The sequence below is a fragment of the Cetorhinus maximus genome, chromosome 6 (assembly GCF_964194155.1).
Source record: "Cetorhinus maximus chromosome 6, sCetMax3.hap1.1, whole genome shotgun sequence".
NCBI classification, from domain to species: domain Eukaryota; kingdom Metazoa; phylum Chordata; class Chondrichthyes; order Lamniformes; family Cetorhinidae; genus Cetorhinus; species Cetorhinus maximus.
This window is the reverse complement of record NC_135884.1, coordinates 153,285,073-153,299,389: the sequence shown is the minus strand read 5'-3', so window position 1 is coordinate 153,299,389 and position 14,317 is coordinate 153,285,073. Positions and strand designations below refer to the sequence as shown.

The 14,317-nt window shown below is 43.4% G+C and overlaps 1 protein-coding gene across 2 annotated transcripts in view; it reads left to right on the top strand.

Annotated features, from left to right (window-relative positions):
• The window catches only part of dync1li2 (dynein, cytoplasmic 1, light intermediate chain 2), a 96,898-nt gene extending 86,978 nt beyond the window's left edge, over positions 1 to 9,920 (top strand). For both annotated transcript variants that reach the window (XM_078544665.1, XM_078544664.1), the window contains 2 exons: positions 6,381 to 6,500; positions 8,635 to 9,920. In XM_078544665.1, coding sequence (XP_078400791.1) covers positions 6,381 to 6,500; positions 8,635 to 8,744 — 230 coding nt within the window. In that variant the 3' untranslated portion in view covers positions 8,745 to 9,920. The remainder of the gene's footprint in view (positions 1 to 6,380; positions 6,501 to 8,634) is intronic.
• Positions 9,921 to 14,317: the final 4,397 nt, after the last annotated feature.

Below are 14,317 nucleotides of genomic sequence, written 5' to 3'. Positions count from 1 at the left end.
CTGTCCTGCCATCCAGTAACTCTAAAAACTTTTATTAAACTTAGAGTAAGTAGAATAAATTACTAGTATCTTAACTTCGCTACACGTAACGCTAACTTTATCTTACTTTGGCTTACTTTATTACTTTATTTCACTTTGACTTGATTTAACTTTACTTCCCTATTGCTAGTGTTCCTTACTGAAATCCAAGTAGCTACTTCTTTATAAATACGTTTTTCTAGTTTTAAGCTATTTTAACACACTCCCTAACAGCAGCTTCTCACCAACTAATGAACTTACAGCTTTCCAGTGATGTCACTCCTGGATTTTTTTCAAACTCAGCCCACTGCCTGAGTAGAGGTGTCCCTCGTAGATCCGGCTGTCTTTGCTCCCGGAAGGTGAGTGAAGGCCCCGAGCCTCGCCCCCTCTTTATTCGCTGACCGAGTAGAGGTGTCCCTCTCGGGTCTGGCTGCCTCCGCTCCTGGAAGGTGAGTGGAGTGAGTGAGGTGGTGTTCCCCTGATTCCCATTGACTTTGGTTTTGCCAAGGCTTCTTGATGCCACACTTGGTCAAATGCTGCCTTGATGTCAAGGGCAGCTTTTTTGTAAGCCTCAGTTTTTGTGTAATCAACCCTTTGGCGTTTCCAAATCTCATTGTTTTCCCAAAGAGGTAACTGTTCAGCATTTTCCAGCCTCTCACTTTGTGGCCATGTTTCCTGCATTATAACAGTTGCTACATTCAGAAACTTTTAATTGGCTGCAAGGTGCATTGAGACATCCTGATGTTGTGTAAGACGCTACATGACATGCAAGTTCTTATCTCCTCCTCTCCTCTGTTGGCTGGTCCTTTTATCAATTTTAATGGTGCCTCACCAAGTTTTGGCTTCAGGCTGTGTCAATGTTGAAATCTTTTTTTATTTCAGGTTTTTGGCACTTAGAGGAAAACTAAGTTTATGTAAAGGTGTGGAGGTTGATTTAGCGAGTGTGAAGGTTTTTTTTAAATAGAAAGCAAGGATGTTGTAACTGGCATCTGACGGAGTGTGAAATAAGATGATGATGAAGTGGTAATTTACTGTTCGCAGTAGATCTTTATCGTAGCTTGAAGGCGCTAGTGGAGCTTGACAACCAAATGAAAAGCGTAAGTATAACTCATTCTTGAGTTTGAATTCCCTGCAGCTTCACATCGTTTGTTGAAACTAGTTTTCAAGTCCATTCAAAAACCCCTGCAATTATTCATGGTTGAATACCAAAGAAGCTTCAATTGGCCAGTCTCCTCTAAGTTTGCTGATTTTATCGAGGGTGGTAGTGGGAATACTGCAGTCAGTCTCCTAATGATGGCTTGGGCAAGGGCCCCATCCTCTCACCCAATCCCCTCCCCTTCCCCACTGAATAGTGCTCACCAGGTGAGGACAGGGATATTGGGTTCAGTTGTGATGGTCAGCGAGTAACCAGTGTCCGTTTTCTCAGCTCAGGAAGGAGAGGCACTTGGCCAAGGGCTAGTGGGGCCCATGGAATGGTCTCGAGTAAGATTCGGTGCCTTTGGTGGAGGGAGTTAAGAACAAGTCTGGTGGAGATTTTAACTGTTTTTGAGACAAGGCAATTTTTCTCCCTTGGTTTTAAAGTTCCCATCGTTGCGTTCAAAGCCTTCCATGATTGTGCCTCCTCCCAGCATCTGTAACCGCCTCAATCCTTTCATTCCTTCAAGCCTAGCGTCTAAGTGGTGGAATTCCCTCCCTAAACCTCTCCGCCTCGCAGCCTCTGTTTCCTCCTTAAGATGCTCCTTACAATCTCTGACCAAGCTTTTGGTTGCCAGTCCTTATATGGCTCAGTGTGATTATTTTTGTCTTGTAATACTCCTATGAAAAGTCTTAGGATGTTTTACTGTGCTAAAAACGCTATATAAATGCAGGTTGTTGTTTACTGTGCTCCTGAGGGCACTGGTTCAGTTCCATTTGTGCTGATTTCCCTCTGGTACCTTATCCAAGAGACCACAACCCATCTTCGATCCTAGACAGTGAGTTATGTTGGCCCTTCAGACCATGGTGGGTTGGGGGTGGGAGGAAATTGTGATTAGATGAGGCCAGGCTTGGGTTTCAAAGTCCTGTGAATTGCAAGAAGCTAACTTGCCCAAGCCTGACCCCTGCATTCTTTTAGCAGGAGGGTAATTGGGAAAGGGAGAAATTGTTCAAGATTTACTACCTAATTCAACCCACTGAGACAGATTGTAGCATCTTATATTACTGCCCTGTTGGAGACAACATACGTGCAGGAGGAGGCCAATCAGCCCCTCGAGCCATTTAATTCAATCATGATTAATCTGTAGCTTATTACCCCTGCCTAACAACAATCTATCAATTTAATTTCTGAAATGTCCAAATAACCTCCCAGACTCTTCGCTTTTTTTGGTGTGGGTGGGGTAGGGGGGGGGACTTCTAGATTTGCATTACCCTTTGTGTGAAGAAGTGTCTCCTGACACCACTCCTGAGTGGCCTGACTCTAATTTTAAGATTGTGTCCTTGTCCTGGACTCCCATCAGAGAAATAGTTTCTCCTGATTCACTCTATCAAGTCCTTTAATCACCCTCAATTAGATAGCCCCTTAATCTTCTATACTCAGGAGAATACAATCCCAGCCTTTGCAACCTGTTCTCCTAATTCAGCCATTTTAGCCTGTTATCATTCTAGTGAATCTGTGCTACACTCCCTCCAAAGTTAATTCATCCATTGAGATGTGGTACACAGTCTGAACCCAGTACTCCAAATGGAGCCTAACTAGATCAGAACAGAACTTAGCACAACTTTCACCTCTTTGTATTCCAGCCCCCTAAAGATAAAGGCTATCATTCTTATTAGCCATTCAAATTATTTGTTGTACCTATCCGCTTACAGACTTTTATACATTGAACCCCATTAATTTGATATATTGCTGCCAGGATGTAGACATTGCACTTGCATCCAGGAGTGAAGAATCCACACCCACAGAGTGGGACCTTGCTGTGCCCAAACTGGCTGCTGTGTTTCCTATGATACAGCAGTGACTGCATTTCAAAAAGTACTTAATTGGTTATAAAATACTTCAGGATATCTGGAGGTCGTGAAAGGTGCTGTAGAAATTCAGGTCTTACTTTAAATATGAGTCTTAAAACCTTTTGTCAGATCACATTCTTGGAATGTGAGCGAGCGAGAGGTGTTGAGGGAGACACTGGCCAGTTGAGCTGTGATAATTAATGAGTGTGTGGTGAGAATTGGGTCACCCGCCTGGACGAAGGCTGTTCCTGCATATTCTGCTTTTCCTTTCATTCCCTCAGAGGGAAGGCAAGCTTAGTGTCTACTCCTTATACTCCACAGTTCATTCAGTGTCCTTGAATGCAGCCCCAAGAGTTAACAGTGCTGGACAGCCAATCCTGGAACTTGTTGAACAAACACACTGTGCAAATACTGAGCTCAGTTGAGACCTCCATATTACAAAAAGGATTTGGAGGAACTGGAAACGGTGGGGGAAAAAAATGAACAAGGCTGATGCTGGAGCTGGGAGGCTATAACTACCTGGAAAGACTGGGCCTTTTTTTCTCCAGAAAAGAGAAAGCCAAGGGGTAAAACCGACAGAAGATTTTAAAATTATGCCGGGGATGGGGTGGTGGTGCTGATATTGTATCTGTAGTGTTAGGACCAGTCCCCGGACAAGATCCCACAATTTGTTCACTTCCCAATGGGACCCCCCATTTTGTTATGTTCCCGGGTGAGGAGGGATGAGCTGGCTCCCCTTCTTTATTCAAATTCCTCAGTTGGTCACAACAAGGTTAATTTGAAAGGGATCCCTTCCCCTGCGGAGACCTTTTCCCAGTCCAAAATGTATTTTTTTTAGAAGGAGCCAATTTAACCGGGCTTTCTTGAGCCAAAGAAAGACTGTCTATTTAGTTACTAAAAACCTGAGAAAAACAATAAAAATGCAACACACACACATCAGAAATGAGAAATTAAGAATCTAAATAAAAGTTTAAAAAGATATACGAGTACTTTTTGGCTTGTCCATGAGGCATAGATGGCAGTATGTTGCGGCTGTAAAGTTGGGTGATCCGGTAGAGCTGACTTCGGCAGTGTCGCAGTTGGTTTGGAGACATTTCATTCTGCAGGTTAGCTGAAGAAGCTGTCCTATTTCCTTTTTGATTGTGGCTTCTGCTGAGCTTTGCCTCTAGCAACAGAGAGAGAGAGAGAGATACTTTGCCTGCAGCTGCAAAGGTGACTAGTTGGAAGTTGCCTTGGCTGTCACACACAGCACACCAGCTTTTTAACTGAATTTTTTTCTCTTCCAGAATATGCAGGAAAAAATATGACTTGCACCAGAGTTCATGTTCTTTTCACCTCAGCCCATTTACACCTTGAGATATAAATCAACAGATGGATTTTGGACATCTGCTGAAACGTGCCAATCAGTCTTTGTCTTCCCAACCACAGGAGATTAAAGTTCAGTCTTTTCTATCTTTCCTATCTCCCTCTTCTGCTTGAAGAAGGCCATGACCCCAATTCAGGTGTAACACTCCATGTTCTCTCAGGACAGGTCTGTCAGTGTAATCCACATAGGAATTTTCCAGAAAGTGGTCACTTTACATTATCAGCCATAGTGTCCTTGCTTGTATTTCTTTAAAACACACAAGTCTTCCTTAAAAAGTTCAATATACCTGTAAGTAATTTGTGGCAGTAATCGGTTTTTCATGACAGTAGAGAAGTGTTTACACTTGGGAAAATCCAAACCTGAGGGCCAAAAATAAAAGATAGAGACTAATAAATAATAAGAGAATTCAGGAGAAACTTCTTTACCCAGAGTGATGAGAATGTGATCTCATCACCATAAGGAGTGGTTGAGACGAATGGCATCAATGCATTTAAGGGGAGGCTAATTAAGCATATGAGGGTGAAAGGAATCGAAGGATATGCTGATGGGGTGAGATGAAGTAAGGATCATTGAAGCATAAACACTAGCATAGAGCATTTGGGCTGAATGGCCTGCTTCTGGACTGTAAATTCTCTGTTGGAGTGCTTGGTTTTTCCAGGGCTGGTCATGGAGGGCATTCTTCTGTCAGTTTGATTGTGTTTCAATCTACTTGCTGGCAGGAACTGAAAAGTGAAACTGAACTGTGTACATAACAGCTGCTTTGTGCATTTTCAGCCTTTTACTGTTTTTCCTAAGACTGAGAGCGAAGCGGTGGAGACTGGGAGTTCCAGCACTCGCTGCTCTCAGCTTGTTTTGCTTAAAGGTGATTGCATTTTGCTAAAATTCATTTCTTGTTTGCCAGTTTATGGCATGAGTGGAAAATCAGTATTACTTTTGGGAGGGATCCTTGCCAAGAAAGATCCCATGAGCAGGGAAGACTCGTTGCAGGCTAGCCGATGATATCAAGTTCATGTTTAATGGAGCTGTGTGATTTCCGTTTTCCTTGAGTACACAACCATTCTGTTTAGAAACCACAACCAGTGTTTCCTTCATATCCTATAACATGCTGGAAGTGGTCAGCAGCTCCATCAGCATTTGAAAGATCTCCCCTTTTTTCTCTCGTTCTTTTGGAGGTTCAGTAAGTATTGGAAGATCTCCCTGTCCTCCCATTCTCTACCCATGTACCCCCTCCAAAAAGTCTACCAAGCACCAAAAAGTTACCCAGCATGGAAGAGGACAGGAAAACGCAGCTGTATTAGTGAAAAGGCAAACTTAAGTTGGCAAGACCCACAGTAATGTGGTTGACTCTTAACTGCCCTCTGAATTGGCCTAGCAAACCATTTAGTTGTATTCAAGTAGGCAGCTCGCCACCATGGTCCTTGCCAGTGATGCACACATTCACTGAATGAATTAATAAAAACCCAGAGTGATCAGCACTTGAAAAAGACTTCCTGACCAGAGTGGAGGAAAAAAGCCAGTAATCATTTAAGAAACTGTTGGATCCTGTGATGAGAGGGAAGGTTATTGTGTCTCTCCCTGAAGAATGAATGGGCTAAGGGGGAAGGAAAAAAAAAAGCATTTCTCATGATGTTTTTTATTCATTCATGGGATGTAAATGTCACTGGCAAGGCCAGCATTTGTTGCTCATCCCTAATTGCCTTTGAGAAGGTAGCGGTGAGCTGCCTGGTGTAGGTATGCGAACAGTGCTGATAGGAACAGAATTCCAGGATTTTGTCCCAGTAACAGCCTCATGATCCAACTGATGCTTTACTTTCAGTCGGTTTGAGGTACATGTCATTGTGTTGACTTCCTCGTGTCTCCTTTTCATTACCTCCTTCCCCACCTCCATCTAATAAATAGGGAGATGGTTGCAGAAATCTATTCAGAGAATGCCCCTTGTTCACCTGTGTACGTGAGGTCCAGGGTCTCTGATAGCATCGAGGCTGAATTATTCTGTCCTTTCTGATTTCAGGTCCTGCTGCTGCAAATGAAGGAGTGCTGGCAAACTTCTTTAACAGTTTATTGAGTAAAAAGACAGGTTCTCCTGGGAGTCCTGGAGCTGGAGGAGTACAGAATGCAGCCAAGAAGTCAGGTAAGCCCTTGCCACCAGTCATGTCCATCTGGGCTGGAAGTGGCTCATTCGGTTGTTATCAGTGAGATTTAAATAAAGCATCATATGGGGGTGCTAGTGAAGAAAATTTTCATGGAAAGCATTCATCAGTAGTTCTAAATGTGGGGACAGTTTGAGCAGTGAATTCAGGGTATCTTGATGGTTGACTTCTGAGCCTTGGAGACCAGAATGGTCCCACTTTAGATCCTTGGTTCATGACAAATTAACGGGGACAGGTAAAGTTACCCCAACTTTAAACATAGGAGCATTGTAGACTGGGACTTGCTGATTTACTTCTGAGGATTTTGCGAGAAACTTGGGAGCAAGTAGATATGCTGGCTCTGTCAGTGGTGGCGGAAATACCTTGTAGGAGGAACGAGTTTTTAATTTAGTAACAACCCTTACTCATTGTCCAAGCTAAGTGGCTTGGGTGAGTTCATGTTATCTGCATCTCTCATTATTTACTGACCTAGATCATGTCCTCGCTCACCACTTGCTTTGCTTCCACAGTGAAAATAAGTATTGTCATTGGGAGTCTTTCTGCATCACCCTTACGCCTAAAGACAGGAATTGCCCTGTCCCTGTACACTGTTCAAGTACTCACCTTCCCCATTAGTTACTGACTAGACCTTGCTGAGTTTGAACTGCAACCCTGCTTCAGCTAGGACCAGGGAATTGAATGGAAACAGCTTTAGATTGTTGGGATATGGTCCAGCTGTAACGACGCCAGAGGGCTTTGGGGGTATGTTGTTTCAAAAATTGTATATTGTGCTTTTTTTGTGTATTGATGGGAAAATACGATCATCAGGAACTGTACGCTAAAGAGTTCCCAAGATTTGCATTAATCAGGTCATGACCAGCCAGACAATTTCCTTTGGAGTTGGTTGGAAATTCCTGAAATACTTTGGAGTGGAGAGACTAGATTGTCAAATTGTTTGAAAAAATAACAAGATGTATTCACTGAGCAACTAACCAGAGGGTGGTCAAGAGGGAGTATCCTGACACTTTATACCTCCACCTGCCAAGTAGTTTTCAAGCTCGATTTATGAAACTTTCCCCAATGATAACTAAATAAAGAAACAAAAGTAAGTTTTTGCACTTATTCAGTCACTTTCATAGCCTTGAACAAAAAAACAGATGAACTCAGAACCCAGCAACCTAACCTGCAAGCCGCTGACCTGTATGATATAACGTTATAACACATGGCCTCTTCCGAATGAAGGCCTTGGGTTCAGACCTGCTGCACTCCAGAGATCTGAGCACAAAAATCCAGGCTGACGCTCCAGTGTATTAAAATCAAAATACTGCCAATGCTGGAGATCTGAAACATAAACAAAATGCTGGAATAACTCAGCAGGCCTGGCAGCATCTGTGGAGAGAGAAACAGAGATCACGTCTCAAGTCCAATATGTTCCGAAGAATAGCCTTGTCAAGAATACTCCCTTTGGGGTGTTCTGAGGTCGTGAAAGATGTTGCATAAATGCAAGTCTTTGCTGCTGCCAGTGCAAAGCTAGTGTGTCTCCATCTCCATATTTACATGGTAGCTGTGCCTCTGCCAAAGATCTGCAGTGGATCATGATTGCAGGAGGGAGATATTGATGCTGCTATGGAAACCTGAGTGGTGCCAACAAAAGCAAGCAGATAATTATTGAAGGATTGAGACCATTCTTGGCATGTGCCTCAGTTTTTTTTTTCTCTTACGCACACTCTCCACCACCCCAATTTCCTCTCTGGTGGACATAGGTTGTCTCTTGAACCTATTTATCATACCTGGTTCGGATGGTCTTTCCTGGTAACATCTGAAGTGCAACACCTGCAGGGGTGGTGGAAGCAGAGTCAATGGTGACCTTCAAAAGGGAATTGGATGAATACCTGTAAAGGGAAAAAAATTGCCGGGCTATGAAGAAAGAGCAGGGGGGGTGGGACTAATTGGATCACACTTTCAGAGGGCCAGCACAGACACGATGGGCTGAATGGCATCTTTTGTACTGTATGATTCTATACAGACTAGGAGAAAGAACTGAAAAAATGTAAAAGAAACATGTACAGTGTTTGGCTGTTTCACACAGTCTTTTTCTTGTGATTTTTAAGAGGCGTTCTCTCATTTTATTTCTAGGACAAAAGCCGGTTTTAACAGATGTTCAAGCAGAGCTGGATAGGATGTCTCGAAAACCGGATTCAGTAGTCACAACAAACAACTCTTCTCCAACAGAGAATGAAGCCTAAAAGCTGCAAGACACACTGTATAATATAATATTTAAAGATAAAAGACCAAATTAGACAATTGTATCAATCGAGAGGGCCAGCAGTTGTCTAATGTGGCAGCCGCTATCAGTTTTCGTTTGGGGGTGGGGGGGGGAAACATGAAGGCATTAACTAAATTTTAAAATGACTTGTGGCAGGATAAGTGTGTGCATTCCAGAAATGTAAATAAATCCCTGTGTCTGACAACACCTTAATCAAAAAAATAAATGTTTTTATCGGAAAGGCTAAGGGGGAATAAAATCTCGCTCAGAACACTGGCAAAGAGGTGTGTGTTACTGGGGTTTGAGAGAGCGCCTGGAAGAATGAGAGGGGGGTAAAGAATTGGGGTCAGAAATTGGACTGGGTTGCTTGGCAAGTTACAATTCTGAGGGGGGGTACGAAGAGATCTGGGAATCGGAAACTGGGGTTAATAGTAAGTAAGCGCTGCACTCTTATTCCCTTTACCCCATGGACTGCTTGTAGGGGAGTTGGTGAGCAATGCCAGTGAGGCAGTCAGGCGGTGTTGGTCAATTAGTAATCTGCAGAGTCAGCTATTGGATGGTAGGACCAAGCTGGTGCAGGAGATGGAACCGCTAACAGTGGCAGGGGCACGGTGAGTTGGGATGGGCAGAGGATGAGGAGGAAAGGTTCAGGAAAAAGGACAAGGGGACATGACGGAGAGGGGGATTCAGACTCTGCGACTGTTCTATAAATAACCGAAGTATAGAAGCATAGCAGTATGAAACCGTTTTTTTTTAATAAGGAACTTCGAATTAATCAGGACTTGAGGGCGGGCATGGAAGCAACTCTTAAAATCATGAATTCTTCGAAGACCAAGTTGTGTCTTTGAATTTAAAGACTTTTAGGATGTTTAGAGGGCACTTTGAACTATTAGTTGTTGTTGAGGACATAGGGAAGAAGGGGAAACCTGCTGGATACAAGTGCCTGACACACCACCATGCAGGTGTCATAGTTAGCGCTCAACTCAGACATGCACTATAGCACAAGTGGACAGTCGCTTCATGGCATTTTATTTTTTACCTTAATTTAAAAGTTATTTTATCCAGCGATGGAAAGCTTTTTAGTTTCAATTTTCCTGATAGTTCCTGCCTTCCTTGAACCGTGGTGAGTGAGGCCATCTTGAAACAAGGATGGATTAAAAAAGGAAAAAAAAAAGTGTTTTTTTCCCCCTTGCCCCATCCCTCCCACTAAAAGATATACCTGAGGAAAACATCATTCCATTGTCTAGCTGCAGTTAATGAAATGGCACATTATTTCTCTGAGTGTAAACACTACTCGATGTAAAGTACCTTATTGCATTGTATTCTCAAGGGGATTAACCACAGAATGGAATTGTGCGGACTTCTACTTTCTGTTGTACAAACTGTCCTAACTTGTGCTGAAATGGGAGGTCTGGATAATCAGCATTTTCCCTATAACATTGCATATATATTATTAAAAGCAGTAATATATTTACCACTGAAAGCTGGGCATAATTAGCTTCTGAGTATTTCCCAATAGCGAGGCTGTTTGTATAATTTTTATTTTTTATTTTTATTCTTTTTGAAGCTCTTAACTGTAATATGTATGTATGGAGGTAACCGGGAACGACTCACTCCTGTTCCCAAGTTCCTTGCACCAAGGGAGGAAGGGGTAATGTTTCCAGGTTTTGTCTGGAGAATTTACCTGATATCTATAATCAAAGTTGGTGTAGCTTTGGAGAAACTGCACATTTGGTCCACTGTTTTATTTTCAGTTCTTTTTTTTTAGATTAAACTGCTGGAACCAAACTTTAAACTGCTTCGAAGATAACAGAACAAATTGTTAATCCATATAACTGTTGTATAGAGGATGCTGAATGATTGTTACACTAACCTTGAGAAACCAAATTAATGCTTAGTAGACTTTTTTCTGTCTTTGTCTCTTCCTGATCCATCCCGCTTTACCCACCCTTTTCTGTTTCTTCTGTTCTGCATGTTCTCTCCCCTCTACTCCAGAACCTTTATTTTCCTTTTTCATCTCTCTATCATCAGCTTTTTTTTTGTCCCTTTTCACCCTGTAGCTTTTTCAGTCCGGATGTGTTTGCTCTGTCTTCTACTTTTATCTCCCTTCTCCTCCTCCTCCTCCTCCTGTTTTCCTTCTCCCCCATTCTTCCTCCTCCACCTTCTACCTTCCCTGTGTTTGTGTCTCCATCTTTACCCCTTCTCCTTTTCCAGTCAGTGTGCTTTGTCCTATTTCTGTCCTTTCCTCCCTGCCCCCTCTTCAATCTGTGCCTCTCTCCTTTTCATTTCTCTCTCTCTATATGTTAATCAGAATTGCAATTCTGGTCAGAAGATGCTGTAATCTGAAAGATCTGGCTCAATCTTGTTCGCATTCTTTTCAGAAATGAAAATGAAATATTTATGCTGCTTAATTTAAAGTTTGCACTTGAAATATTTTGTGGGAAGAAACCAACAAATTGGCATTTTTGAATCAAGTTTTAAATGAAAAGTTATTTAACAAAATGAGTGCTAATGTCCACCTTTTAATGAAGGTGGACATTTACTAGAGGGAGAGAGATAGGGGAGATATATATATGTATAAATAAAGTTCTCTGTTAACCATATTAGGTTAAACTTTTTGTACTGCATTGGACTGAAATTGTAACATTGAGAGGAGCGTTCTGATTTAGTTCACGTGTATGGCTTTAACCTGATACATTCATGTGGAATCTTGCTTTTTCTCTAGTGCTGACAAAGACAAAAATGTGTGTCTCCACGTGCCGGCTTCAATAAATGTGAATCCAGACTCGGTCGTCTGCCCTTTTATCATCTTTAAATTTGCTTTCTTCTGGATACACCGGCTGCCGGGATATGGGGATCCAGGCCCTGAGCTGTGCTGGTTTTAGGCTCCGTGGGCCCTGACCTGTGCTTACGTGTTCCATGGGCACTGACTCCTTGCTTGTTGGGTGGTTAAAGACAGGACAAGCGTCATGCTGTCCATTATTGATCGGGCAGCCCAGTATTCACCGTCCAGATCCATGCAGGAACTTCGGTTTGATGAACTGGGAGAGCTGTCTCTCAGACTAGCCAAGCAGCAGCCTGACATTGTCTGTAAGGTATGATTCTGAGAGTGTGACTATGTCCCAGACATCACCGTCACCATACAAAAACAGAACATTCTGGAAAAACTCAGGCCTGGCAGCATCTGTGGAGAGAGAAAGAGAGTTAATGTTTCGACTCTGTATGACCCCTCTTCAGAGCTTTTACCACCATCACCATGCCTGGGTATGTCCTGTCCCACCGGCAGGGCAGAGGTGGCAGCACAGTGGTATACAGTCGGGAGGGAGTTGCCCTGGGAGTGCTCAACATCGACTCTGGACCACATGAAGTATCGTGGCATCAGGTCAAACATGGGCAAGGAAGCCAGCTGGAGATTAGCACATACCATCCCCCCTCAGCTGATGAATCAGTGCTCCTCCATGTTGAACGTCACTTGGAGAAAGCACTGAGGGTGGCAAGGGCAAAGAATATACTCTGGGCGGCGGACTTCAATGTTCATCACCTAGAATGGCTCGGTACCACCATTACTGACTGAGCTGGTCGAGACCTAAAGGACATAGCTGCTAGACAGGGTCTGCGGCAGGTGGTGAGGGAAAAACGCACTTGACCTTGTGTTCATCAACCTGCCTGCCGCAGATGCATCTGCCCATGACAGTATCGGTAGGAGTGATCACCGCACCGTCCTTGTGGAGACGAAGTCCCGTCTTCATATTGAGGATATCCTCCATCATGTGTGGCACTACCACCGTTCTAAATGGAATAGATTTTGAACAGATATGGCATATATGAGGCGCTGTGGGCCATCAGCAGCAGCAGAATTGTACTCAACCACAAGCTGTAACCTCATGGCCTAGCATATCCCCCACTTTACCATTACCACCAAGCCAGGAGCTCAACCCTGGTTCAATGAAGAGTGCAGGAGGGCATGCCAGGAGGAGCACCAGACATACCTAAAAATGAGGTATCAACCTGGTGAAGCTACAACACGGGACTACTTGCGTGCCAAACAGCATAAGCAGCAAACGATTACACAAACAGATCAGATCTAAGCTCTGCAATCCTGCCACATCCAGTCGTGAATGGTGGTGGACAATTAAACAACTCGCTGGAGGAAGAGCATCCAAAAATATCCCCATCCTCAATGATGGGGGAGCCCAGCACATAGCGCAAAAGATAAGCCTGAAGCATTTGCAACAATTCAGCCAGAAGGGCAGAGTGAATGATTAATCTCGGCCTCCTCTGGTGGTCCCCAGCATCATATATGCCAGTCCTCAGCAAATTTGATACACTCCACGTGATATCAAGGAACGGCTGATTCAATGTTCCGGCAATAGTACTGAACACTTGTGCTCTAGAACTTGCTGCACCCCTAGCCAATTTATTCCAGTACAACTACAATGCTGGCATCTACCCAGCAATGTGGAAAATTGCCCAGGTCTCTCCTGTGCACAAAAAGCAGGACAAATCTAACCCGGCTAATTACCACCCCATCAGCCTACTCTCGATCATCAGGAAAGTGATGGAATGGGTCATCAACAGTACTATCAAGCGGCACTTAACAATAACCTTCTCACTGATGCTCAGTTTGGGTTCCGCTAAGACCACTCAGCTCCTGACCTCGTTATAGCTTTGGTTCAAATATGGACAAAAGAGCTGAACTACTGAGGTGAGGTGAGACTGACTGCCCCTGACATCAAGGCAGCATTTGACCGAGTGTGGCATCAAGGAGCCCTTGCAAAACTGGAGTCAATGGGAATCAGGGGAATACTCTCTGCTGGTTGGAGTCATATCTAGCACAAAGGAAGATGGTTGTGGTTGTTGGAGGTCAGTCATCTCAGCTCCAAGGTATCACTGCAGGAGTTCCTCAGGGTAGAGTCCTCGGCCCAACCATCTTCAGATGCTTCATCGGTGACTATCCTTCCATCATAAGGTCAGAATTGGGGATGTTCGTTGATGATTGCACAATATTCAGCACCAATCATGACTCCTCAGATACTGATACAGTCCATGTCCAAATGCAGCAAGACCTGGACAATATCCAGGCTTGGGCTGGTGAGTAGCAAGTAACATTTATGCCACACAAGTGCCAGCCAAGGACTATCTCCAACAAGAGAGAATCTTTGCCCCTTGACATTCAATGGTATTTAGCACTGAATCCCCCACTAACAACATCCTGAGTTCCCATTGACCAGACTGTACTAGACTAGCCATATAAATACTGTGGCTATGTTAGGAAATAGGAATAGCTTAAGTAAGTTATATTTGTATTTGTGGGTGTTAAGAATGAATTTTAGCTCTAAAGTTTAAGTTTGATTTGTATTTCTGTATCTGTGTGTTAAGAAAGGTCAAATGGAGTTTTAGTTTCACTTTAAAAGGCTGCTTGCATTTCTAATGAGATGTTTACAATCCCTATAAAGTGAAACTAAACACACAGGATTAGGAAGAACAATGCTGTTGCCTAGCAACAGGGGGCCAGATAGGCAGGTTCCTCCCACAGACACACATACTAGAAGA